At 45.9% G+C, this 26,971-nt stretch overlaps 1 protein-coding gene across 1 annotated transcript in view; it reads left to right on the top strand.

The window, feature by feature from the left end:
• Positions 1–26,971, top strand: part of MCU (mitochondrial calcium uniporter) — a 128,652-nt gene that overhangs the window by 68,706 nt on the left and 32,975 nt on the right. The window contains exons 2-5 of the mRNA XM_068125478.2: positions 18,378–18,447; positions 19,053–19,223; positions 20,080–20,184; positions 24,705–24,865. Of these exons, the coding sequence (XP_067981579.2) occupies positions 18,378–18,447; positions 19,053–19,223; positions 20,080–20,184; positions 24,705–24,865 (507 nt within the window). The remainder of the gene's footprint in view (positions 1–18,377; positions 18,448–19,052; positions 19,224–20,079; positions 20,185–24,704; positions 24,866–26,971) is intronic.

Below are 26,971 nucleotides of genomic sequence, written 5' to 3'. Positions count from 1 at the left end.
GCTCTTCGTAATTTTGGCACAGTCATGTCCCGCATTTCAATGGTTCCCTTACGGTGCCGTGACGATCGTTATAAACACGTTTATTCCTTCAGACGTCAATTATTTATGATTTTGAACGAGAACCGTCGTGACCTTGATGTTAAATTCACGATAAAACATGATAATGAAGCGCGGTGCTACGCGCGCGACTTGCTATCAAGGAGGAAGCGGACAACGCGGTTAAACAAAAGTGTCTTTATTGACAAGAGGTCACTGTAGCACTGGCGCACTCCGGGCTACGCGCCCAGTGTATACCCTGAGGCCACGCCTACCCCTCGGGCGTGGCCGCCGCCCACTTGGTGCGCGGAATGATGTCACCATGCCAGTGGGCTTTTGTGTCCGCCACAATAACTACAATTATCAAATGTATGCAACAACAGAGGTGTTGACGTGCTATGCCTGTAATCAGCATGGACACCTGCGGAGGGGTTGTCCGAATAATCTCCCTGATGCTAATTCAGCGTCCAATCAGAACACCACACCACCTGAAGGACGAATTTCTTCCTCCGCCTGAAAGACGGGACTCTTCTTCTTCACCTGAGGGACAGGAATCACTTCCTTCGCAAAATGCTCACCCAGGAGGGACGAATGATGCAGATGATGGCTTCACGGTTGTAACCCGGAGGATATTTCAATTGCACACTTAACCCCTCCCTTGATAGGAATGGGGCTGAGCCACATCCAGCCAGTCCAAGACCTCTCGTTCGCTCAATCTCAAGATTCAAGTTGACAGACATTTGGAGATTGCAACATCCGATGCAGTAACAATTCACTTGGTGTTGCTGCTCTAACAACTTAGTGTCGCTAGCTCGACTTGATAAATTGTATGTTTCTGACCATTTCCTCAACCTCGTCTTAAACACCTCTATTCTCCCATCTGGGTTTTCCGATCACCACATCATCACTATGCATTTTCAGTTGCCACTCATAAAGGTGGTGAGCCCTTATTGGAAGTTCAACACAACACTTCTTCAAAACGATTCTTTGTTGCATCCTTTAGGGCCTTTTGGGCACATTACATCACGATGGATAAAGAGTTCTCGTGCTTACGCCAGTGGTGGGACAACGCTAAAGCTCAAATTAGAGTTTTTTTGTCAATTTCTCACGACACAGTACTTGGGATCACGATGTAAATATAGATCTGGTGAAGACGCAAATTCTTCACTTGCAAAACAAAGTGTCCTCCTCTCGTAATAATGGGCAGCAGCAGATGTATGAAAAGAAAGCCCTGTCAAATGAATTACTGGCCGAACGTGCAAAGGGTGCACTCCTTCGGATGAGAATGACTCATTTGCAACAACTAAATAACCCGAGCAAACTTTTCTTCAAGCTGGAAACTGCCTCAAAAAAACAAAAACAAATATTGTCCTTGCGTTCTGTTGGTGGGAGGATCTTGACTGATCCAAGTGACATTAAACTTACTATTAAGACTTTCTTTTCTCACCTCTACTCCTCCAAGCACACTTTCCCAAACCATATACATTCATTTACCGCATCCTTGCCTACACTTACTGAGACCCAGAATTCGACTGCTGAAGGCGAAATAACATTGGACGAACTCACTAGTGTTTTAAAGACCTTGCCCACCAGCAGGGCACCTGGCTTAGACGGGTTGCCAGTGGAATTCTACAGCACCTTTTGGGATTTGCTGGGACCATGTCTGCTAATTGTCTTCATAGAAAGCATACAAACTGGTAAACTTCCCTTGAGCTGCAGACGTGCCGTCATTTCATTAATCCCGAAGAAGGGAGATCTTCAACTGGTTGAGAACTGGCGCCCGATCTCTCTACTTTGTACAGATTACAAAATCCTGTCTAAGTTACTCGCTAATCGCATAAAAACCTTAATCAAGCACCTTGTATCCCCCGACCAGTCTTATTGTATTCCCGGCAGATCGATATTTGACAATATTTTTTCTGTTCGTGATTTGATTTCGATCTGTCATTGTCAGAATGTTAACACCGGGCTGATCTTTTTAGATCAGGAAAAGGCCTTTGATAGCGTTGACCATTCGTATTTACTTGAAGTTTTGAAGGGGTTTGGGTTTGGTTCCTTCTTTATTTCTTGTATCAAGCTGCTGTATCACAACAACTTTAATTTGGTGAACATCAACAACAGTTTATGTTCACCTTTTCCTATTCAGCGAGGTATTAGACAAGGCTGCCCTCTTTCCGGGTACCTGTATTCACTTTCCATTGAACCCTTGCTGATTCACTTACGCCACAAACTTTCTGGGTTCTCGGTGACACCTCTTGGTAATCCTGTTAAGGTGCTTGCGTATGCTGACGATTTGTGTTTGATTGTTAACACTCAGTCTGACATTGCTGCCCTCACAAGTGCTCTATGTGAATTCAATTTGGCATCTTCTGCTACTGTCAATTGGAGTAAGAGTAAAGCCTTGTGTCTTGGTCCTTCTCGGTTATTTATCTCACCTTCCCTGCCTAATGCTTTGCAGTGGAGGTATTATGGTGTTAAACATCTCGGTGTGTTTCTTGGGAATGAGACCTTTTCCTTAAAGAACTGGGATCAGATGGTTGATCAAATCTCCCATATCCTTAATTGTTGGAAAAGATTGTCCAGCCTACTGTCTTATAGAGGTCGAGTGCTGATAATTAATAACTTGGCTGCTTCCAAACTCTGGCATCGGAGGGCTGTCTTACAACCGCCCAAATCGCTAGTCATTAACTTGCAGCGTATCCTTGTTAATTTTTTCTGGAACGGCATGCACCGGCTCCGAGCTGATCTTCTAAGTGTCCCCTTGGATTAAGCAGGTCAAGGACTTGTGGACATTACCAGTAAAATACTGGCTTTTCGATTAACCACCTTGCGCCAACTTCTCTACAAGGAAGTCATGTCTTGGCGGCCCCTGGCTTCCTGCTTGTTGCAACAAGCCGGTAAGCTCAGGTGTGGCCCCGAGCTCTTTCTACTCGATCTGCAGCGAATAGACATCTCCTTGCTGCCCTCCTTTTATCGAAGTCTCGTGAATGCCGGTCAGTGCCTCCTTCCAGTACGAAACAAGGATACATATAAATTTTGGAACTTTGTGTGTGAACCCGTTTTCTACAACAGCCTATTTTGCCATGACTGCCAAAGTAGGTCCCTAATTCAATCCTTTATTGAATCTGGTTTTTTTCTTGTCAAGGATTTTGTTAATCATACTTATTCTGGATGGCAGACCCCCAACCAGATTTCGGAAGTATGCAATGTTACTTCAGCCCGACTAATTGGACAACTTCTTCGTTCAATTGTTAAAGTGTTCAACTCTTTTAATGTATCGTGGCCTTTACTGCATGATGTTCAGAACACAAAAACGATGCACCCTGACTTCCCTGATTTTTGTTTTTCTGGTGCTCCTTCCACAAAGCCTCTACAAGCCTGTGCAAAGGCTACTTTGTACGTGCAATGTCTTAATGTTGTCATCTCTGCTAACCCCAATAGCCCACTGACCACCCACTGGAAAGAGCTTCTACCTGCAGGGGCTCCATCCTCTCCTACCTGGTCGCCGATGTACGCGTTACCTGTGTCTAAACGTGCTGGCGATATACAGTGGCGGCCTGCACACTATTCTTTGCCTTCCAACGCGTTTCTTAAAAGACTAAACCTCGTGACATCTGACGACTGCCCTTTTTGCCTTCACTCCGAGGACACTTTCCATGCTTATGTCGGATGCCAAAGGCTGGCTCTACTTTTTCAACTCCTGAAATATATCTTCCAGAATTTCGGTTTTTGTTTTTCTTTTTATCATTTTGTCTACTGCATGCCTGTGTCTAACGAGAATGTTGGTTCTCAAATCGTTCATTTTTACTTGCCGAGGCAAAACTCGCGATATACATTACGCGGAAGAGCAGGGTTTCTGGGGTAAGTTCACCGGAATGCAGTATTTTGTTAGCCTTCAAAGGCCTTGTGTCTGCCCGCCTTAAGATTGAATTGAACGTTTGCCGAGACACTTCTCGGCTTGATCACTTTGTTCAAAAATGGTGCAAAGCTGAAATGTTGTGTAAGGTGGAGGGGGATGAACTTTTTTTGCTGCTCTAATTAATGTCATGCTTTTCAATTCCTTGATTTAATTATTTTGTTGACTGCTATTGTATTACTTGTTTTGTTTTGCTTTTTATACTTTTGTAATAAAAGACCTTAGAAGTCTCTCTCTCTCTCTCTCTCTCTCTCTCTCTCTCTCTCTCTCTCTCTCTCTCTCTCTGTCGCCACCTGCTGGCCGTTTGTATGCTGGTTGTACTGTCATGGCGTCTGCTTGTGGAGGCCTGTGAGTGCTCTGTGTTGTTGCTCCATTCCCCCCCCCCACCCCCCCCCCCCCCCCCGCCGTTTTCCCCCCTCTGTGTCCTTGTGCCTGTTCGTGGAGTCTTCCTGGTGATTCCCATATACGTTGAGACGGGATAGAGAGCCGGAGAGCACAGGGTGATCGCTGGTAAGGGTTCGCCGTTTTTGGGCGTCGCCCGATCGGTGTTTGCTCCTTCATCTTAAACCTCTATTTCCTTTTTTTCCTTTCGTTTATCTTTCCTTCAGTTTGTTTTGTTGCCTCCCTTTTCCGAAGTTAGGGAAATCGGAGAGGTCTGATTGCCTCCCATTCCCGGAGTTCGGGTAGGGAAGATTGTATTATATATTCACCCTCCCCGAGTTGGGGAGGGGTTGTAAGTGCAGCTGTTCCAGCATGGCAGCTGCACTATCTCGATTTATGGCCTTTCAGAGCCTGACCCGCAAGCACGGGTTCTTTTGTGTACCTCCGGAACGTGAGATTAGTGTCGAGGACGTTGTCCTCGCAACCGGTCGTGTTGTCGGGATCGACAAGGTTGTTGCCGCTTCGCGGATGAACAAGCGGATCGTTATTTTTTTGTCCGACGTGGATTGTGTCCCACAAATTGTCGAACAGGGTTTGACAATCGATCCAGATTTATTTGTAATGATTTCCCCACTAGATAGCCCAGCGATAAAAGTCGTGATATCAAATTGCCCCCCATTTGTATCCGACGATGTACTAATTAAAGAGTTGTCCCGATACGGTACCATCGTGTCTCGTATCTCCATGATTCCCTTCGGGTCATGAAACAACGATTTAAGGCACGTGGTTTCATTCCGGCGGCAAGTGTTTATGATTTTAAAAAATTCCCAGAAGGATTTAAACCTTATAATAAAATTAAAACATCAACAGAACGAATATACAGTGTACGTGTCCACCAACGTTCTAAAATGTTTTGGCTGCGGACAATTTGGGCATGTTAAGCATGACTGCCCCCGAAAAGAGAATTCTCCACAAGTGCAACCTCCCCTCCGAACCGGGAATAAGCAACCCCCCCACCTTCCCACCACCGGTCCAAACCCTTCCACCACTGACCCAAGCCTTCCCACCACCGACCCAAGCCTTCCCACCACCGAACCAAACCTTCCCACCACGGAACCAAGCCCTCCCGCCGCCGAACCAAGCCCTCCCACCACCGACCCGAACCTTCCCACCATCGACCCAAGCCTTACCACCACTGATCCCAATCTGTCCACCACCGACCCAAGCCCTCTTACCACCAATCCAAACCCCCCCGCCATACCCCCTTCCCCTCCCCTTGAAACAGGGGCCCCTCCCTCTACTGAAGGATCTAATTGCAGCCATCTCCTGTTAACGATAGATCTCACCCCCCAGGCGACATCGTCCAATCACAGCTTGTTGCCTGCTATAACTGATCCTACCTCTCCCGTCGTGGTAGCCGATAGGAATCCCCTCCCGATGATCACGTCCTCCCTCCCCCCCTCCCCCCAAACCCTTGCAATCTCTTCCCACTAACCAGGACGAGTTTCAATTAGTCTGCCCAAAAGGAGAAAGACATCTGCAAACAACAGATTAAAACGGTCATCTCTTTAAAAAACCTACAACTGAAAACCGACAGCCCCTCCTCTCTGGCCTAGATTTGTCCCCCGTCACAGAAAATCGTTTCTCGGTATTGGAGGACATAGATGTGGATGAATCCTCGCCCTTGTCTACTGACCTAGAAACTGATATGGTTGAACCGCAAAAATTAGTACCCCCCCCCCCTCCCCCCCCTCCCCTGAAGATGGCTCATTTCTCTCCCTCCCCGTCCCCTCCTTCTATGGACTATGCCTCATCCGATAACGTGGAGGGATGTGATGACGGTGAGGAGATAAATGATGAAAACCAGTGTGACACACCATCTGAGCCATCTGATATAGATGACTCTGTTAGTGAATGTGGTAGCCTTAAGGAAGAAGAAATCCCTCCAATCCCTCCCTCCGAGATAAAAAGGTTTCTTAAGGACACATTCCGAAAAAGGAATGTTGTTATAGAAACCTTTTTCCCGGAGCTACCTGATTTTATACATTCCGCTAGACTGATGGTAAAACGGCCCCACGTTTTTTATTTCAATTCCTCCCAACGTCACCGTTTAAAGAAGTGGTTGCAAAAAGCTAAGAATGAACTGCTATCAAAAAATTGAGTGGTGGTCACTCCTCCTTATAGCTGTAATGAGTTTTTCCATTTGTAGCTTGAATATTAACGGAGGATGTAGCTCTGTCCGTAAAGTTCAAGTAAGGGATTTTTTATTACAGAAGAAAGTTGACATTGCCCTCTTACAAGAGACCCATGCCAACGACTGCTGTGTCGCAGAGTGGTGTAGGCTCTTCCCCGGCCTGTCCTTTTTTAGTAACGGTGACTCCCGCAAAGGCGGTGTCGCAATAATTCTTAGCCCCTCCTTTTCACCTTCATCGCTTAAATTCGACGAAATACACAAGGGATCCCTAGCATCCCTAGAATTCCACTACTGTGGAAAATTCTATACTATTTTTAATATCTATGCCCCAAGTACGCCTGTAGCTCGGCGAGTTTTTTTTAATGACCTTGGGACACACCTAACGTCCCTCGACAGCCAAAACGCCCTAAAAAAACCAAGACAATCATGTCTGTATTGGTGGAGATTTTAACTGCACCCTCCAACCCCAACTAGACAGGAACAGTGCAGAGCCCCATCCTGCCTCCACAATCCCTCTCACCAAATTTTTAAAACAAATGAATTTGACAGATATATGGCGGGTACAGCACCCATCAATCAGGCAATACACATGGTGTCGATGCAATCAGGGTAATATTGTACTTGCTCGCTTGGACAAGTTTTATATTAATCCTCCACTTGAACGCCTCGTTCTGTCATCCAAAATTTGCCCATCAAGATTCTCGGACCACAGCGCAACATTTCTCAAAATTTCTGCCCCCTGCCCGAAACACAAGAGTGCTTTTTGGAAATTTAATAACAACTTACTTGATGATAGTACCTTTAAGGACATTTTTCCGGAAATTTGGAATATTCTGGTTGCCTCCCAAGGGAATTTCTCAAACCTCAGACAATGGTGGGATAATGCCAAAACGCACATCAGACTGTTCTGCCAACAATATCGTGCGTATGGTGTTCAAGAGGAAAGAAAAACCACAACCCGACTTGAAGATGAAATCCTGGAATTACAGGAACAGCTTCAGGGAACTGCAAGTGTGAGCTACCAGGGAATGAGGCAACAAATCCATGGAAAAACGGCCTTACTGAATTCCATATCCGAAAGGCGAGCACAAAATGCTTTATTGCACCTGAAGATGAGGTACATACACGACCTTGATGCTCCAACCAAATTCTTCTTCAGCCTTAAAAGGGGGGCCTCTTCGTCAATGATTACACGCTTGCTCCATGATGGGGAACTCCTTTATGAAGATGGCAGAATCAGGGAATGTGCCCGGAAACATTTTAAACAACGGTTTATGCGGCATGACATTAACCAGGATGCAATATCGGAACTTGTTTCTAACCTTCCGACATTGGCGGAGGATCAGAAGCAGCAGTTGGAGGATCCTCTTAGGTTACCTGAGCTCACCGCTGCCTTGAAGGCCTTGGAACCTGATAAAGCCCCTGGACTGGATGGGCTGACTAGTGAATTTTTCCAGTTTTTTTGGGACGCCATTGGACCTCACCTACTGCGGGTATTGAATGAATGTTTAGAGGATGGACAACTGCCGTGGAGTTGCCGGAGAGCAGTCACCACCTTAATTCCTAAGAAAGCGGACACTCAACTTATAGAGAACTGGCGTCCTATTTCTGTTTTATGTACGGATTATAAAATTTTAGCCAAAGCCTTGTCTAATCGAATGAAACCTTTTATGAATGTACTAATAGGAGAACATCAATCCTTTTGTATTCCTGGACGTACTATTTTTAATAATATCTTTCTTATCCGTGATACCATTCGGTTTTGTAACAATTTTAATATGAATGTTGGTCTGTTTTTTATTGACCAAGGAAAAGCCTTTGACTGTATTGACCACATGTACCTTTTTAGAGTTTTAGAGAATTTTGGGTTTGGACCTATTTTTATCTCGTACGTTAAACTTTTGTATTGTAATATATCCAGTGTTCTTAAAATTAATCAAGTATTGTGTAGCCCCATTGCTGTACAACGGGGAGTACGGCAAGGTTGCCCGCTATCTGGACTTTTATACTCTCTTGCCATCGAACCTCTTCTGCTCCAATTACGTACGCACATTTCTGGCTTCACTGGATCAATTCTTACCACACCGCTAAAAGTCTCTGCCTATGCAGATGATGTCTGTATTTATATAAAAAATAGTGCTGACGTCACTGCGGTGGCTCAGGCACTAAAAACATATTGTCAGGCTTGTTCAGGCCAGGTAAACTGGAAGAAGAGTGAAGCCCTTTGGATAGGACCTGGAGATTGCCCGCCAATTGTCCTACCAGGAGGAGTGAACTGGCAGAAAAGTGGCATTAAATACCTCGGTATTTTCCTCGGAGACAACACCTTTGAGCAGCAGAACTGGGTGGGATTACCGGACAAGGTAATGGCAAAACTGGCCCGCTGGAAAGGACTTCTTTTTCAACTTTCGTACCGCGGAAGAACTCTCGTCATTAACAATCTTGTCGCCTCTATGCTATGGCATAAGATGATATGCCTACAACCGCCCGGGAGCCTTCTTATTACACTGCAAAAGAGCATTGTCGACTTTTTCTGGAGCGGGAAACACTGGCTCCAACCCCCCGTGGCATACTTACTTTGTGTAAAACCAATCAGGTCCACACAACTTTAGTCCAACGGTTTGGTTTAATTGCATTTAGATCATCACATCGTCCTGTAAAGTAGAAATACACAATAAGTATACGATGCGACATCTCATGGGTCCATTCATCTATCTATAATTCCAGTAATCTCTGTTTGTACGTCTGTACGTTTGTACGTCTGTTTGTCTGTGACCGCTGTTTCTCGACAACCACGGGTCCGATATACTTTTAACTTGCCAGGTATATTGCTGGGGACCCGAGGATGTGCCTTTTCAAGGTTTCATATTAATCGGACAATTACTTACCGAGCTATGTCCAAAAAACGATTCAACCAATCAGAGAGCAGCGAACGATCGCGTGTGCCGAACGTGGAGGACACACTCTGCCTCGGATGGCACATTTGAGAGCGTATTCATTTATTTCACGTTTGCAAACTATGTTGGCGTTAAACTATGTTTTAAAACTAATAAAACCGAATTTGCGATTCATTCGCTTTCCTGCGCGTTTGTGCACGCGATGGCGATTTCTTTACCAAACTCCGGAAGCCGTTCGCTTTGGACCAAACCATTGCATGTAAATAGAGGGGGGGGATTGTCACCGTACTCGCAAGCCGTTCGCTTTGGACCAAACCATTTCATGTAAATAGAGGGGGGGGATATAATTTTAGATATAGATATAGTACGGGCAATGCCCTAGTATCATTCAATGCAAGCAAGCTGGATATTCTATACAGGCGTACCGTTAGCGAGGCTACGGATGTAACATGTCACAGGAGAAGTCTCTGGAGCACCGTTCGCAGCAGCGGGTCTTATAGTCATGCCCCTAGCGGTGTCAGCGTGCAGCGAGCATCACCCCGGGTTCAGTACGAATACGATTTCACTACATTCTCCCCCCGTCAGAATTATACGGCCGCGCGGCTAAAAGCGAGTGAGCGTCAGCACGAATAGGGTGCGGAATATCAGTCGACCCAACCGTATCGGGCCGGGCGGCGAATTTCTCTGCCAGCACGCGTCCGAAATTCCCCGGGTACGGCATCACGTATCCCTGTGTCCCCGGCGTCAGAGGCACCAACAGGGTCGGGTGACGAAGGGGGTAACTCCAAGTCGTCGGGCCCAGGTAGTCTCGGCGAGGGGAGGGTCGGTAGACTTTCGGCGATGGGAGCGTCGGGAGAGGCCGTAGACTCATAGATGGGTTCGATCGGTTCGTCCGATTCCCTACTTAGGTCGTCGACCCCGCAAGGGGCAAGGTGACGGACGGAGACAGTAGTCTCACGGCCATCAGCCGTCATCACACGAGCATGCTCAGGATTAGCCTGGAGAATCTGCACTTTGTCCACTAGGGGGTCGTACTTGCTCGCGCGGACCGCCCGTTTATGGTAGGCCGGCCCGGGCCAAGACCGTATACACCCCGAGCTCCTGGGGTGGTGGAAAAGTCGCTCGTGGGGAGTTTGGTTGGTTGCCGTACGCAGGAGAGCCCTGATCGAGTTCAACGCCGCAGGTAGCGACCAAGCCCATTTATCGAGGCCCCGGCCGAGGGTCCGGAGGTGGAGCATGACGGCCCTCCAGATAATCCCGTTGAAGCGTTCGATCTGCCCATTAGCCTGGGGTCTGTACGGCGTGGTGTAACTAGACGCAATGTTATTTTGGAGCAGATAGCCGCGCACCTCCTGAGACAAGAAGACCGCACCCCGGTCGGTATGGACATAGGCCGGGTAACCGAACATAGAGAACAAGTTCTGTAAGCATCGCATCACCGTGGCAGCAGTCATGTCCGCGCACGTATAAGCAAAGGGGAATCGCTAGTACTCATCAACGATAGTGAGCAGATAGCGAGAGCCGCTCGACACCGGCAATGGGCCCTTGAAATCCATCGCCAAGCGTTCCCACGGGCGTGTAGCCTTCACCAGAGTCCCCATGGGAGGGTTATAGAAACGCGGTTTGATCTCCGCGCAGATAGCGCAGTCGCGACAGATACGGCGGATATCGTCAATCGAGTATGGGAGATTCCCACTCCGCACAAAATGAGCGAAACGCGTTACGCCGGGATGGCCCGCAGTGGCATGCAGCACCCGTAGGCCCTCCAAAGAGGTGATACCAGCACATGTAGCCGGTCGTGATAAGGCATCGGCGGCCTGGTTATCCTTCCCCGGGCGATATTTGATGGTGTAACAGAAGTCGGCGAGTTCGATACGCCAGCGAGTGATTTTCTCGTTCTTAACGCGCTGGGCGTGTAAGGTGTCGTACATGAACGCAACGCTTTGCTGGTCCGTGATGATTTGGAAGCTCCGCCCGAGTAGGTACGGGCGCCATCGCCGAATAGACTCGACGATCGCATATGCTTCCTTTTCAACGGACGAGTGCCTCCGCTCAGCGGTGGTAAGAGTCCGTGAAAAGAAAGCCACGGGACGCCCCCCTTGGGAGAGGGTCGCCGCGATGGCCTGATCCGAGGCGTCACTTTCGAGGACGAACGAGCCGCTCTCGTCGATTGTCGCCACGGCGGCTCGGGCGATGTCGGTCTTAAGGCCTTCAAAGGCCGTCAATGCGGCCGAACTCAGGGGGAAGGTGTCGCAGGCCACAAGGGGGCGAAGTTTCGCGGAGAAACTTTGCACCCATTTGGAGTAATGGGCGAACAGCCCAAGGGCGCGCTTCAGGGACGCCCGATCGCAGGGAGGGGCCATGTCGAGCAAAGGTCGCAGACGCTCCTTATCCGGAGCGACAGAGCCATGGGTCACGGTGTACCCCAGAAGATCTATCGTGCGTAGGGAGTATTGGCACTTATCCTCGTTCATAGTTAAGTGATACCGCTGCGCGACCTCGAGGAAGCGCTTCAGATTAGCATCATGGTGCCCTTGGTCATATCCACAAACCGTAAGATTATCGAGGTAGACGAAAACATCGGTTAAGTGCTCCCGCGCAACGAGGTCATCCATGGCCCTCTGGAAACAAGCGACCCCGTTCGTTACCCCAAAAGGCAATCGCGTAAATTGGTACAACCGCTGCCCCGACTCAAATGCGGTATAGATACGATCCGCCCTAGAGATAGGGATCTGGTGGTACGCACTACGGAGGTCGAGAGTGCTATAGACCGAATACTGGGACACCTGTTGCACTAGCGCGTCCATCCCCGGAAGGGGGTAGGCATCCAGCTGTGTAAAGCGGTTAATCGTTTGGGAATAGTCGATTACCATGCGTCTGCGATGGGCCTCGCTGCGCACCACCAAGACCTGGGCGCGCCACGGCAACCTACTAGGTTCTATGATGCCGTCTTTCAAGAGCTGAGCCGTTTCGTCCGCAATGAATTGCATGTCAGCGCGAGAGTAGCGTCGTGATTTTACCGCGACAGGGGTGCAGTCGGAGGTTAGATTGGGGAACAGCGAAAGCGGCTGGACGTCCATTTGCGCTAGGGCGCACACCGCAAGCGCGTCGTCCGCCCCCACAACAAGAGTGTCAGGCCCACCAAACTCCATTACCAGACGTCCATGCAGCTTAAGGAAATCGTGTCCTAACAGAATATCAGCACATAATGCGGGTAAAACCATAAGGTGTACATCAGGGAAAACCCGTCCCTTTAGCACGAGTTTCAATCGGCATTCCCCCTTCGTGCTGAGCCGAAGCCCCTGGGAAGCCATGAAGATTCGTCTCGTAGACCGCCAGATCCGCCATCCATGCCTGAGCACAAGTCGCTGGTTGATAAAACTATCCGTAGATCCTGTATCCACCAAGGCCCGAACACAATGGCCTTCAACCATGAGGGGAATAAGGGCTTGAGCCAGGCCAGACGAAGCTGCTGGGAGCGGGACTGAGCCCCCCGAATGGGTCGGACCAGCCTCGCGGGTGGATCCTACGCCAGCAGCAGTTTTGCGGTCGTGGCCGGAGTCTGCGTTGACCATGGGGACTCCATTATCGTCATCAGAGGGCTTTCCCCAGCATTCCGGTGTTTCGCGATTCAAAATCTGACAATTCTGACGAGAAAAGGCCTCCGTAGTATTTGAAATCGCCTTTTGACACTTTTGGCAGAAAAAGGCTTCCGTAGTATCCGAAATCGCCTTTTGACATTTTTGGCAGAAAAAGGCTTCCGTAGTATTCGAAAACGCCTTTTGACATTTTTGGCAGCAAAAGGCCTCCGTAGTATTGGAAAGCTCCCTTATCTCCTTTGTCGGGGCGTGGGCCGCTGTTAGCTCGTGGACGACTCGAGGAGTACGTTCCGCTGGGGCTTGGCGAGGTTTCAAAGCCCCTTGCGTGGCCCGGAGTTTGGCCAAGGACACGGCCTTTGTGCCCGATGGAGAATGAGACGGTGGTGGCTGTCCGGTGACGCCCGCCAAGGACGTCTGAGCGCCCAGGGGTCCGCAGAGACGGGCCCTCCCCTTCGAAGTCGGGTAAGGCGCCGGGTGTTGGGCTCTCGCGGGCTCCGCAACGAGCCCATTCAAGGTCGCTGCGCGACCGCGACTGCGCGAGTCAGTGAGCCGCGAGCCGCGTGCCGTTTTCCTGCACACTTTAGCGTAATGTCCCTTTAACGAGCACAAATGGCATATAGCGTCTCGTGCCGGACACACGACCCGGGCATGACGTGGCCCCCCACAGAAAAAGCATGCGGCCCCGCGCAAGGCCTTGGGTCTGGTCGTAACGGCAGCCGTCAGGGCTGGGTCTTCCTCCGGAGCATCCCGGAGTTCAGCGAGCGGATCCGCGTCCTCGGCGGTAGCACTCTCCGGCCGGGCGTGTAGTGTGGTGCCCGCCAAAAGGCGCGTGCGATCATAGGCGTTCGATTGCATCCGCGCTTCGGTGTATACTGTCGCTTGCTCGAGCGCCGTAGCGAAGGTCAGGTCGGTCTTCTCCAAGAGTTTGAGCCTTAGTTCCTGGGAGGAGACCCCTGCAATGAAGGCATCTAAAAGACGATCATCCTGAGCCTGCGCGGGAGTCCGTGGCTCCCTGACGCTGTCCAGCAAAAGCTGCCGGAGCTCCTGGGCGTAATGGTCCATTGCCTCGTTGGGTTGCTGACGTCGCGTTTGCAGCAAATATCGTGCATACACCGGGCTTTTTTCCTTTATGTATAGCCGTTTGAGCTCCGCGATGGAAAGATCATACGTCGCGCATTGAGCGATAGCGTTGTAGACCCGGTAGTCGATTTTTGAATGTAAAGTTGCTAGCTTCGCGGCAGCCGTCGGAGCGGTCTCAGGCTCATCAAAGAGATGCTCCAATTGTCGGAGCCAGTGCTTCAGCTGCAAGCCTCCATCCGTGGCTTGTGGGTCGGCGCTGAAGACGGACACCGTCAGCGTCTTGTTGCCAGCCATGTCTGTAGATCTTAAATGCAATTAAGTGTTGTGTAAAACCAATCAGGTCCACACAACTTTAGTCCAACGGTTTGGTTTAATTGCATTTAGATCATCACATCGTCCTGTAAAGTAGAAATACACAATAAGTATACGATGCGACATCTCATGGGTCCATTCATATCATTCAATGCAAGCAAGCTGGATATTCTATACAGGCGTACCGTTAGCGAGGCTACCGATGTAACATGTCACAGGAGAAGTCTCTGGAGCACCGTTCGCAGCAGCGGGTCTTATAGTCACGCCCCTAGCGGTGTCAGCGTGCAGCGAGCATCACCCCGGGTTCAGTACGAATACGATTTCACTACACTTACCACTCACTGAAGGTGGCCAAGGTCTTATTGATATCCGCAGCCGGATTATGGTCTTCCGGCTTCATATCGTGCGCCAACTTGTATATGGAGATGAAGCCCTACTCTGGAGGCCTCTGGCTAACTGCATATTGCAGCTTACATGCAAGCTGGGTTACGACCGAGAACTTTTCTTGATGAACCCTCATCAAATCGATTCATCCTTGCTGCCCACCTTTTACCAAGGGGTGATGAACGCCTGGCAAGCCCTGTCCTTTTCCCGTGAAATGGCAACATACAACATGGAAATGTTGTTGAATGAGCCCCTATGCTACAACCCCTTCCTGGAAAACAGCTTGAATAATAGGGGACTCGTTCAACATTTTGTTGATGCCAAGCTGCTGCGAGTGAAAGACCTCATGACAGAGTCTGGGAGCTGCCGGCTGAGTGCTGCTGCTGTGGCACAAAAAACCGGAATAAAATCTGTCAGGATCATCTCTCGGTTCCTTCAAGGGATATCCACAACGTATCGTAATACCTGCGAGGAACTTGGCCCTTCCCCCGAGGAAACAGTGGGTGACTTCCCCAAACTCCTAGGTCTTCAGCCCGCCACTTAATCTGTCCCCTGGCCTGAACAGCCCTGATGATACTGCATTATCCCTTCCCGCCTTTCCAAAGAAAACTTTGTACAACGCGTACGTTAAAATTTTATACGCAAAAACATTTTCTGAGCACCCGAGGCTTCAATGGCGGGATGTTTTACCCCCAATACCACCCAATTGCCCCAATTGGCGAAGTTTTTATCTCTTGCCTACTCCAAAGTATGTTGGAGATATTCAATGGAAACTTGTACACTGGATTTTACCTTATAATGTTTTACTGAACCGGTTTTCTACTGCTAACTCTAATCTATGCCCTTTCTGTGCATCCATTGAAACCCTACCGCATATATACCTTGAGTGTGAACGATTGCAACCTCTTTTTACATTCCTTCAGGAACGCTTTGTGAAGCTTGGTTCCCTCTTCAATCACAATGTTTTTATTTATGGTGTTTTAGGACCGTCTTCCCTTAGAAATGTGGTTTTAATGAATTTTTTAATTGGCCAGGCCAAGTTTGCAATTTATAAATCCAGGAAGAAAAAAATGGGAAACGCTTCTGACTCGTCATGTGATGTACTGCTCACCCTTAAGGCTCTTGTAAATGCAAGACTAAAGCTAGAGTACCGGTTTTTTTAAATGAACAAGAATTTAACATGTTTTAAAGAAAAGTGGGTTTTTAATGATGTCATATGCACACTTGATGATGATGATTTGATAATAACTTTTCCTTGAGACCATTTTTATTGTGTTTTGTTTCTTTATGACTGAACATAACTGATTTTCTGTACTCTTGTAATAAAAGGAAGAAACAGTCAGTCTCTCTCTCTCTCTCTCTCTCTCTCTCTCTCTCTCTCTCTCTCTCTCTCTGTCTCTCTCTCGCTCTCTCTCTCTCTCGCTCTCTCTCTCTCTCTCTCTCTCTCTCTCTCTCTCTCTCTCTCTCTCTCTCTCTCTGTCTCTCTCTACCATCTCCTGCCAGCTCCTACCATGTCTTACACCCTCTGCTATTTCCGTGCTTTGTCTCCCACAAGTTTCTGCAGCACTCGCACGATCCACCATCAGCCCCCTTCTGGTGAAACTAACTAAATCCAGGAAACTAACTAAATCCAGGCTCACTAATACTCCTTTGTTCCCTTTTTTCCCACCCGTGGAATCAACTTCCTCATCTTTGAGCTCCTTTTCTCCAGGTCTTCAAGACAGCTGCTCACCACCATCTCCGATCATTCCCAATCCAAAACCATGATAATTCCTCCCCTCCCGCTCACCTTGCCTCAATCCCTCCTTCCAAAATTTCAGTTTTCCCTCCTTGGAGTTTCCTGCTTTATCCATCTTGTCCACACCATGCGTCCACTCCTGCCCCTGCCTTCATTCATCCCCACACCCTTTGCTTGTGCAAGTCTCCCACTATCTTGGCCTTCTACTCTGCTGTTGGTGTCCCTCACCCCTCTCGCTACTGTTCCTTTTGCATCCTATTATGTTCTGATCCGTTTGGTGTACTAGCTCGGCCACGAGCCTCGGCCTCGTGTACAAGAAAACAAATTCTGCTGCGAGTCTATGGTTTGATTGGATTTGTTGATTTGTACGACTGCTTGCCAATGCCCTTCTTCTTCTATGGGAATGAATAAATGAGCAGTGCCAATGAATATGTCCAGCCGAGTCGAAGCTTCACATTCATCTTTGCCTTTGTTAGTTACATTCCTTTTAATTGCCTGTACCTTAAGCAGTCGACTATATAAACAAGCATTCTGAGTATTGTGCTGCAATACATGTCGCCTACCGGCAGTCTGTCGTCCGGAAAACTGTTGGGGAAATTACCAAGGGTTATTCACCCACAGGTTCTGAATCGTTCCCAATCGCAAATTACCTCAGGACGGGCTCACCTGTGATTCGCACTCGGGACTTCGATTTATACACCTTGCAGACATGTCAGCAGAAGCACAGAAAATACGTTGTTGATAAAGAACCTTTCGAGTCGCTAAATATCAGTAATTTATTATATTTTCCGGTTCAAGATCAATGATCGATGTGTATATATATGTTGCTCGGCTTGGCTCCGCCCCTCCGGAAAGCGCGCGCTGTGTCGCGCTGTTGACGTTCGCGAGACGAGGCTGAGGGCGCGCGGTGCGGCTTGAGGAGAACTCTAGAATAAACATATTACAAAGTGCCATAACTTTGTCAAAAATGATCGAAACGTCGTGAAGTTCGAACTTGATCTGTAACTTATCATGAGGAAACCATGTGCCAAGTTTGAAATCATTAGCATTAAGAGTTTAGAAAAAAAAAGTCCGGAAAACTGTTCTTTGCGTGACGGACTAACAGACTAACAGACTAACAGACTGACGGACTGACGGACTGACAGACGGAGGAACGGCGTGCAAACCTTTCGTCCCCTCTGGTGTACACCGGTAGGGGTCTAATAATATGATGTTGTGTGTCCCCTATCTTGCTGCTTCGTGCATCGTCACCAAACGTTGTTGGTGCGATTAATAGCGTTTTGCAATTCCGGTTTCCGGTGGTGGCAGCTTTTCTCTTTTCAGTGACCTGATATTGAATTGAATTGCAATTCCAGATTTGTTTCTGTGCAGATCCAGATAGTTGTTCAGTTTTGTTTTGTTCCCTCATTGCCGTGTCTTGTGTGTCCTTGCTGTTGGTCTTTTTCTTTTCTTTTTTTTCCTCCCTTCCACAACTTCCTCTTCTTTTATTCTATTCCATTATGTTGTGTTTAGTCTGGAGTGAAAAGTAGACTTTTGTCAAAGCGTTCGCAATGTGGTCGGCATCATCCTTGGGCGGCACTTCAAGCCCGACCGTCGTGGCATTATTGTTGCTGTCTCGCTTTGTTCTACTTCTTGTGGGATTGTTATAAATCAGTGATCGGCTCGTCCTATCAAATGCTTCTCAATCCCATTACTTATCCTTGATGGCTCCTCTATTTGCGTTGGTTTTAAAATATGAAGACCAAAAAAATTAAATTGCGCTTTGGGTTTCATTATGTATAAAGATGCTTGAACAGTTTTCTGATTGATGTTCTGTTGTTACCCTTTATTTGTCCTGTAGGCCAAGAAACTCGTTCCACTTTGGAGATTCCATGTGGCATGCTGTCATGGAGCAGGGACGCCCTCCAACGGTAGGTTTCCGTCACCCTCTCTCAAACATGCTGTTGATCTTTTTCGTTCGTATGGAAAAAAGATTGGATTGAATGTGTTTTATTTTTGTTGGTGTTTGTTCTCGCTTGTCAGCCATTAAAATACAAGGTTCCTGAATTATGCCACGAGATAAGAATGGACGACAGTCTGCCACTTGTACTGTGTGCAGGACACGATTCCTCCCTTGCAGAAGATCCAATATGGGTTTGAACAATCTTTTATTTAATTATTTGGTATACCAAGTCGAGGCTCGTATAAGAACTAACACATAGGACATATAATAAAGGGAGCGGGAGACGAGAGGGAGAGAGAGGGAAGTACAACAACTGTAGAGAACAGGGACATCGGGAGATCTATGGAAGGGAGAGGGCAGGGGTGGGGTACACGGGATAAATAAGGAATTTTGGAAGTGTTCTAACCTACCGTTTCTTGTTTGTACTCCCTATTTTTTGCTGCTCTTCATGCCTTAGCTACAGCACATTGTCTAACCCATCAGAGCCAGATTCTGTATGACGAAACCATTGGTGACTGCTTCTGTCAAACTACCACAGTGATTGATTTCTATGCGCTCCCCTCCCCTCCGAAGGAGTGATTGTGGAATACCGCAATGGCCTTCCGGTCCTCTCTCTGATGCTTCCTTCACGCAAAGAGCGATGCGAGTTCACGCTAAGGCCAGTGCTGCAGACCGTTGGTGACCTCCTACAAAACATACAGCAGGAAGATCGAGGCATCGACCGGACTGCCATCTACACGACCGGTCGGTACCCATTTGTGCTCGATTTTGCTGTGGAGCACAAAGTGTTTGATGCATGGCGTTAATGGCGTTGTTTAACTTTTAAAATCCACTCGACGTCTGCTGACGCACAGTTTCCAATGAAGAAGTAGAAGTGACTACAATCATTCAGGGCCACGTGGTTGGAGGAAACGAGTTGCACGATTTCACTCCACTTTGGGACAGCGCCTCCTGATTAAATTTTCAAGGCCCGTCAAGTAACGATGGATTTTGTCAACTAAAGTTTGATGAGAGTTTTCTTGGGAAGGGAAATGAGGCGACGAAGCGGATGCTTCTCGCGTTCGCCTATACTCGGAACTAAATATATAAATAAAAACCCTCATCCTTTCCTAAAACAAAACTTTCTTTTTTTTCCTTTGACAAAGTCCCAATGTCCAGCCATATCTCATTTCCTATGCTGGAGCATTTGCACTTCACCTTTAGTTGATAAAATCCATTGTTGATTTTGTCCACAGACGCAGATCGCGCTGCTCCTCATCGTATCGACGAGTAATCCGTTATACATTCGGTGAACGATTGCTTCGATGTGCACCAGCTGTGGTGCTTGCGAGTATTTGTTGGTGAATGGTGCAGGCTGTGCACTCGTGTCAAGAAGTGTATGGGGTCAAATAAATTAATAGGTCGAGAAAGGACTGAACGAACCCCCTATTTTGAATGTTCGAAGTTCTTTTTTTACACTTGCTAAAAAAATCCTTAGGTGTTGTGGTGCGAGCAGCTACAGTGTGTTCAGGTAGGAGTTTATACCTGCTGGTGCCGTGTCATGCTCCATTTTAGGCCTAGCCTGCCTGGCTGCCGTGCTAACTGGCTCGTGTGTTCGTAGATGGAGCCCGAGTGGCCCGGAGCACTGGCATTGACCTTTTGCTGCTGGATGATTTCAAGTTGGTGGTCAATGAGGAATCATTCTTTGTCCAGCCACCTGTGCAAGGTATGCAATTTGGGGTTGTGGGGGACGAGGGCGAGAGCGGTGGGAGGAATGCTGCATTGATCAAAAATGTTTTTGATTTTATTTTCTCTAACTTTGTTTTATGAATGCACGAGCATTGACTTTGTATTAATAAAAAATCGTTAAAATTGATCAAAAACATTTAAAATGAAGCTTCGATCATTGGGACTTTGCACTTCGTTTTGCAGTATAACTTAGCCATACAAGGATGTACAGGTACTTTTCAGGTGTTGGTGTTTTGCACCATCATGGCTGCGTTATAGCGATGCCACATTAATTAATGGAGTACCGAACTCCCCCTCCCCCTCCGAACCCCAACCCTCTGTACTCCCCTCCCCCTTCCTCATAAAAGCAAAAGGGCATTCTTAGATGGATCATTACATATTTAGTTTTTTTCTTTGTTTACGCACATTCTATGAAGCATTTGCCATGTTTTTCAAAACTCTCAACACACCATATCCTGTGTTAAAGTTTCATACAGAGAAACGATCCCATACAGTCACGTGAAAAAGTAAGTACACCCTATGTAAAGTTTTGACTTTTTCAGCATATTTCAACATACAGCTATTTGATCTTCATTTCAACAATATTGATAGATAAAGGTGATATAATATAACAAATATCATGAAACATTTACATTTTGGAGTCCATTGTATAATTTAAATAAACATAAATGCAAATTTCGCATGTGGAAAAAGTAAGTACACCGCGACATTTATCACTACTTCAAATACCTAAAATTAGAATGAGGTGCACCAGCTCAGGTGCAAATGATTAGAACATTGTTAGAGACGATCTTGGAGGAACCTGTCTTATTTAAACCTCAGACATTTAGTTTGGTTTGCCCTTTGTTGTTGAAGTGTGCGGCGTCACCATGCCGAGATCAAAAGAGCTCTCCGAGGCCTTCAGAAAGAAGCTTATATACACAAAGAATTAAGTTAAGCACCCCCCCGTTTTTTTACAACCTCGCACATTACAAGTTTGTTGTCGTCAAAACAGTGTAATATACCCATGATATTGCTATATTTTCTGGAGAAGTGATATTATGGTCACATAAAAACATAACAATCATGCCGTTTTCAATATTTTATTCTGAATAATTTAAGGTGAAATTTTTTGGGAATTTTAGGCATATTTTCACCTCAATTTAAGTATGGAGCTATAGGTCCATCACGGACAGTGTGGATGACGTTTATGTTTTCTAACGTACAGTCATTGTTCTGAGAAGACCTCTAGCGATCTTTGCGTCAATAACGTGTGCAGGACCCACGTGATCGGATCACTGACTCAACCCTACGTCTCATAGACCCTGTAAGCCGTCGTATGCGTTGCTGTGGCAAGTTGTTCCATTCCCGATGTAATGCACGTTCCAATTCATCCAGATTGGCTATTGGAGGGACCATCTTCGCAATTTGTCGTCCCAACATGTCCCAAACGTGCTCGAGGGGGTTCAGGTCAGGACTGTACGCAGGCCAGGGGATGGTTGTCACAGCACCTTGCTCCATCCGATCACGTGGGTCCTACACACGTTATTGACGCAAAGATCGCTAGAGGTCTTCTCAGAACAATGACTGTACGTTAGAAAACATAAACGTCATCCACACTGTCCGTGATGGACCTATAGCTCCATACTTAAATTGAGGTGAAAATATGCCTAAAATTCCCAAAAAATTTCACCTTAAATTATTCAGAATAAACTATTGAAAACGGCATGATTGTTATGTTTTTATGTGACCATAATATCACTTCTCCAGAAAATATAGCAATATCATGGGTATATTACACTGTTTTGACGACAACAAACTTGTAATGTGCGAGGTTGTAAAAAAACGGGGGGGTGCTTAACTTAATTCTTTGTGTATAGATGCCTACGAGACTGGGAAGGGATTTAAAAAGATCTCCAAACAATTTGAAATCAATCATTCGACTGTCTGGAAGATCATCTTCAAGTGGAGAAGATTCCAAACAACTGCCAACTTGTTCAGGCCAGGCCGCCCCGGGCAAGTTCAGCCCGAGAGCAGACCGCAAGATGCTGAAAGAAGTCTCTAGGAACCCCAGAATGTCATCACGGGATCTACAGGTAGCTCTTGCCACTGTTGATGTCAAAGTGCACGAGTCTACCATTAGAAAGAGGCTGCACAAATTTGATCTACATGGGAGGTGTGCCAGGAGGAAACCTTTGCTGTCCAGAAAGAACATCAGGCAAGACTAAAGTTTGCCAATGAACACCTAGGCAAAGACCAGCACTTCTGAAACAATGTGCTCTGGACAGATGAGTCAAAGGTAGAACAATTTTGGCCACAGTACCAGAAGACATGTTTGGTGAAAACCAAAGACAGCATTTGTCCACAAGAACCTGATACCAACTGTAAAGCATGGTGGTGGAAATATTATGGTTTGGGGCAGCTTTGCTGCATCAGGGCCTGGGCAGCTCACCATCATAGAATCCACTATGAATTCTTCATTGTACCAGAGGGTGCTTGAGGATAATGTGAGGCCATCTGTCGGAAAGTTGAAGCTCAACTGAAGGTGGATCTTGCAACATGACAATGACCCTAAACATACCAGTAATTCCACCAAGGAATTGGCCGAAAAGAAAGAAATGCAGGGTTCTGGAATGGCCAAGTCAAAGCCCGGATCTAAATCCCACCGAGATGTTGTGGGGGGATTTGAATCGAGCTGTGCATGCAATTGTGCATGCTGTGCAACAATTTCTTGTTGAATAAATTATTGCAAAGTCAATTTTCCATTGTTTTTTGTTCAATTAGATCACCTTTATCTATAGATACTGTTTAAATCAAGATCAAATATTGATATGTCCACATATGTGAAAAAGATTTTTAAAAACATTTCATGGGGTGTACTTACTTTTTCCACATGCGAAATTTGCATTTATGTTTATATAAATTATACAATGGACTACCAAATGTAAATGTTTCTTGATATTTGTTGTATTATATCACCTTTATCTATCAATATTGTTGAAATGAAGATCAAATAGCTGTATGTTGAAATATGTTGAAAAAGTCAAAACTTTACATGGGGTGTACTTACTTTTTCATGTGACTGTATATTGGACCACTGCCTCGATCACTCCCAAATAAAACACGCATTACCTCGTTTCCTCTGCATGTGTTGTAATCAAAACATAACTTTATTTACCCAAAACGTTCCTTTATTTTATGATGGAAGATGCGTTGTTTAGTCTTCAAATGTACACCTGAAGCCTAAGGCCCGAAGCTTTGCATGTGGTGACCAATATGCGGACGTATGATTCGAATTTTTTTGAGATTTTATGTGGGTGGAGTCAGACCAGCTGTCCAACCAATGGGCAGACAGAGCAATGCGCCTTCTTTAATACTGTATGTCAATTAAATCTGCTATTTTTAATGCAAGACCATATCATTTATACGACACATAAAGGAACTCGTACAATCTTGTTTCACTCTAATAAATGTTGGAAATGTCCTCACATGAGACTGGATTATTGTTCTTCATGGAACCCGTCCCTCTCCACTTTTAAATGATACGATGTATGATCTTCGAGGTCGGCATTTACGTTTAGGGAATTGTCTTCTGAACGCACGCTGCTCTCCTCTCGTGGATAGCAGCTTTACATGCTCCTCAACGATGAAGATTTACTCTTCTGCTGTTGTGCCATGGGTTCCTCGGAAAAAAAAGAAAAGTTTTTAATATGAAAATGCATCAGCTGCAAGCAATGTGAATGCTTGCCGTACCTAATTCACTACATTTGACATTTCTACCCACTAATATATTTAAATTAAATGTTCAAATCGGGTACTTTTTTGTGACTCACCTTGTATATTCCTCTTAACTTGTGCAAACTAATCCTCTGACTCGGTTGTTTTTTTTAAACACAAGCTCCATTAACATTTAGAAAGAATGCAATCTCCTCGGATTCCGATACATTTTTTTGTACCAGTACCAGTGACGGTTAGTGCGTCTCGGTGCTAGTACATATAGTACAAAGAAGTCATTCTCTCTGAAGTATGCATTTGAAACCTTTATTGGTGAACGAGCCCATCTATCTGTGTAATTCATCGGCGGCGATGCGATGATTAGATGCTCCATTCATTTTGTCCCTCGAAGATAAATGTACATTTTGATAACTTATTCATTGTGGTAATATTGCACCATTGGCCATTTATTTATTTATTTATTTTAATACTATACAATGTTGATTTTTGTAATGTAGCTGGCTGTTTAAGTGATTAAACTCTAGTTTCATTCTCTACTGTCTGGTGTGGCTTTGATCCTCATTGATGCTCACTCTCACCAACTGCACTTAGCACGCTAAACGCCGACGAGGCCTTTGTACTTCAGGGAGCCGTAATAGACTGGTTCATCTAACCTCTCGTTCGGTGCTAAAGCAATAAGTTCATGATCCTTTCCTGCTCGTTTTGTTTGAATTCACTTTATTCTTTCCATATCGATCTCTAAAAATAAATGAAAATGTTTCATCGCGATGCCGTCCGTGACAGTGAATCGAGGCGAAGCTGCTGTTGAGAACCTGGATGAGGTCAAGGTCATGGTGCAACAGCTGTATTCATCGATGTGCATTGAAGAGTTCCAGGTGCATAAAGAGCGTCAGATGCTCACACGGCTGCAGGACCTGCATGCTCAGCTGGAACCGCTCGAAAAGGTTAGCTCTTCTTTGTTTTGTGGCTACATTTCCACATCATTTGAGGATTGTAATGAAAGGTAATTGTTTTTTATTACAATTTTATTGTAATACAATATTTTATATCAAGTTTTCTTTTTATTACAATTTTATTACAACACCTCACAGCCACAATAACATTAATTGTAATGAAAGTCAAATCCACAACATTGTCCTAATAGTAGGTTTAATGACAATTCGATCTCTGGCAACATCCTGTAAAAATACGATCAAGCAATATATCAGGATTATATAATCAAGGAGAAGTTCAGCAATTTATCAATCAGTGCAAGCAAGCCTAGATCATCTACATATACGCACCATTTGAGTCTACGTGTCACCGATTAAATGTCACAGGAATTTATTCGGAGCGATGGCCGTCCGAGTTCTTATAGACGCCTCTCAGTGGTTGGAGAGAGCATAACACCTGGGTTCAACTTAGATACAATTTCATTACATCACTCTCTCATGTTATTTGAAAGACATTGAGCCCGTTGTGTAAACCTACTTCCTGGTTTTGGCACTTTCGGTAACATCTGAAATTAAAGACGGTCGCTGCTTTCAATAGTTCAATTCTAGTTTGCATCTTTTATAGCCATAAATATTTTTTTAAATCGCCTTTTACTCGTCAGCACCCTCTTTGTCGACATCAACACATGGTCTTTGTTGCCATGTCAACGCATTATTTGGCATCCCTTTAAGATGTCAGCCATTTGTAAGTCTCTCTCTCGTCTGTCTTGCAGTCTGTTTTTAACTTTTCCATATCAGGTGGAAAGTGCCAGGTTTTTTTGGGGAAATTTTTATTGTTTATCCAGTCTACTCACACAGGGGGTAGAGGGAGGTGATTGCATGTGTGCACGCTCCCATGCCATAATTTTTTTTTTTCCTATTTGAGCTTTTGTAAAAAAAACAAAAAAAACATTGAGAATATGGAGAAAAACAAACAAACATGTTGAGCTGTTTTCATCAAGTTTAGTACGAGTACAAAGCGGGCGTTGACGGGCTTTGCATTTTGGGATTTTTCTCGTTTGTGATTGTTACGGCTTCCTAATGCTGTGACGGCATCGTATTTTTTTGATTTTTATGGGCGTATGGTTGTGAACCATCTGTTGCTCAGTTTTACTGCTCTCCAGTGGCCATTGCCAATCATAGTTACGTTTGAGTCTTCTGCTTAAGCCACTTCTGAATCCTGGCAACAGGTAATCACCATTTTATATTATTTTGAAGAATGTAGATGCTGCTTTATAAAGGAGATAAGAGGGAATAGGATTATCACCAAATGTATTCCATTCGATTTTGAGGAATGCTTTAGTTTGTCATTCCAGAGGAACTTCCTCGCAAGTCCTCCCGTTTTTTGTGAGACACAATTGGAATAATTGACTCGGTTACTTGAGGTGGATGGCCACGTGATTTATCCAGGAATTGTGAAATACCATTTTGAATGTGGCACATAAAACTAGATACTGGAACTACTTTGCATGATGGTTGGTCTTGGCACTTAACCGCTCACAGCTTTGTCGGTATTTGCTTGCAATATATTGCTCACATAGAGATTGGGGCCTGTATTTCTCACTGTGGGTCACAGAGGATGGTGCAAAACGAGAACACTTAAATATGAGATGTTTAGCCTTGGTTTTATTCTTGGTGTGACTATAAACTGTCAGATTTTTCCTGCTGTCATCATAATACTCCCCCATCCCAACTACTTCCAGATACCTATCCAACTGAATATAAAAATTATCCACTGGCTCTACTGTTACGATCCATGCAGGGAGATCATTCCATGCATTCATCACTGAATAAAAGATCCCTGCCTTTCTACCGCCCTAACTCTTTTCTTTTTAACTCTTTAAATTGTCTCTCCTTATTGCGTCGGTGTCCAATCTGCTGAAAAGTTGTTCTGCAAGTACATACCAATGTCTCGTATTGTCTTTCTTGTTCACTACATAGCTTCTGATGCCACCGCATTCACAACCCAAGAATGACAGCAGCTGCATCTCTCGCCACGCACCTTCTAAAGTTCCAAAAACTAGCTCCAATACCAACAACATTTTTTTTTTAATGTTAAAGGCTCCAGGCATTGACTAT

This window comes from Myxine glutinosa, chromosome 8, assembly GCF_964187855.1.
Source record: "Myxine glutinosa chromosome 8, kmMyxGlut1.1, whole genome shotgun sequence".
In the NCBI taxonomy this organism is placed as follows: domain Eukaryota; kingdom Metazoa; phylum Chordata; class Myxini; order Myxiniformes; family Myxinidae; genus Myxine; species Myxine glutinosa.
The sequence above is the reverse complement of the archived record's forward strand: the minus strand, read 5'-3'. Positions and strand labels throughout refer to the sequence as shown.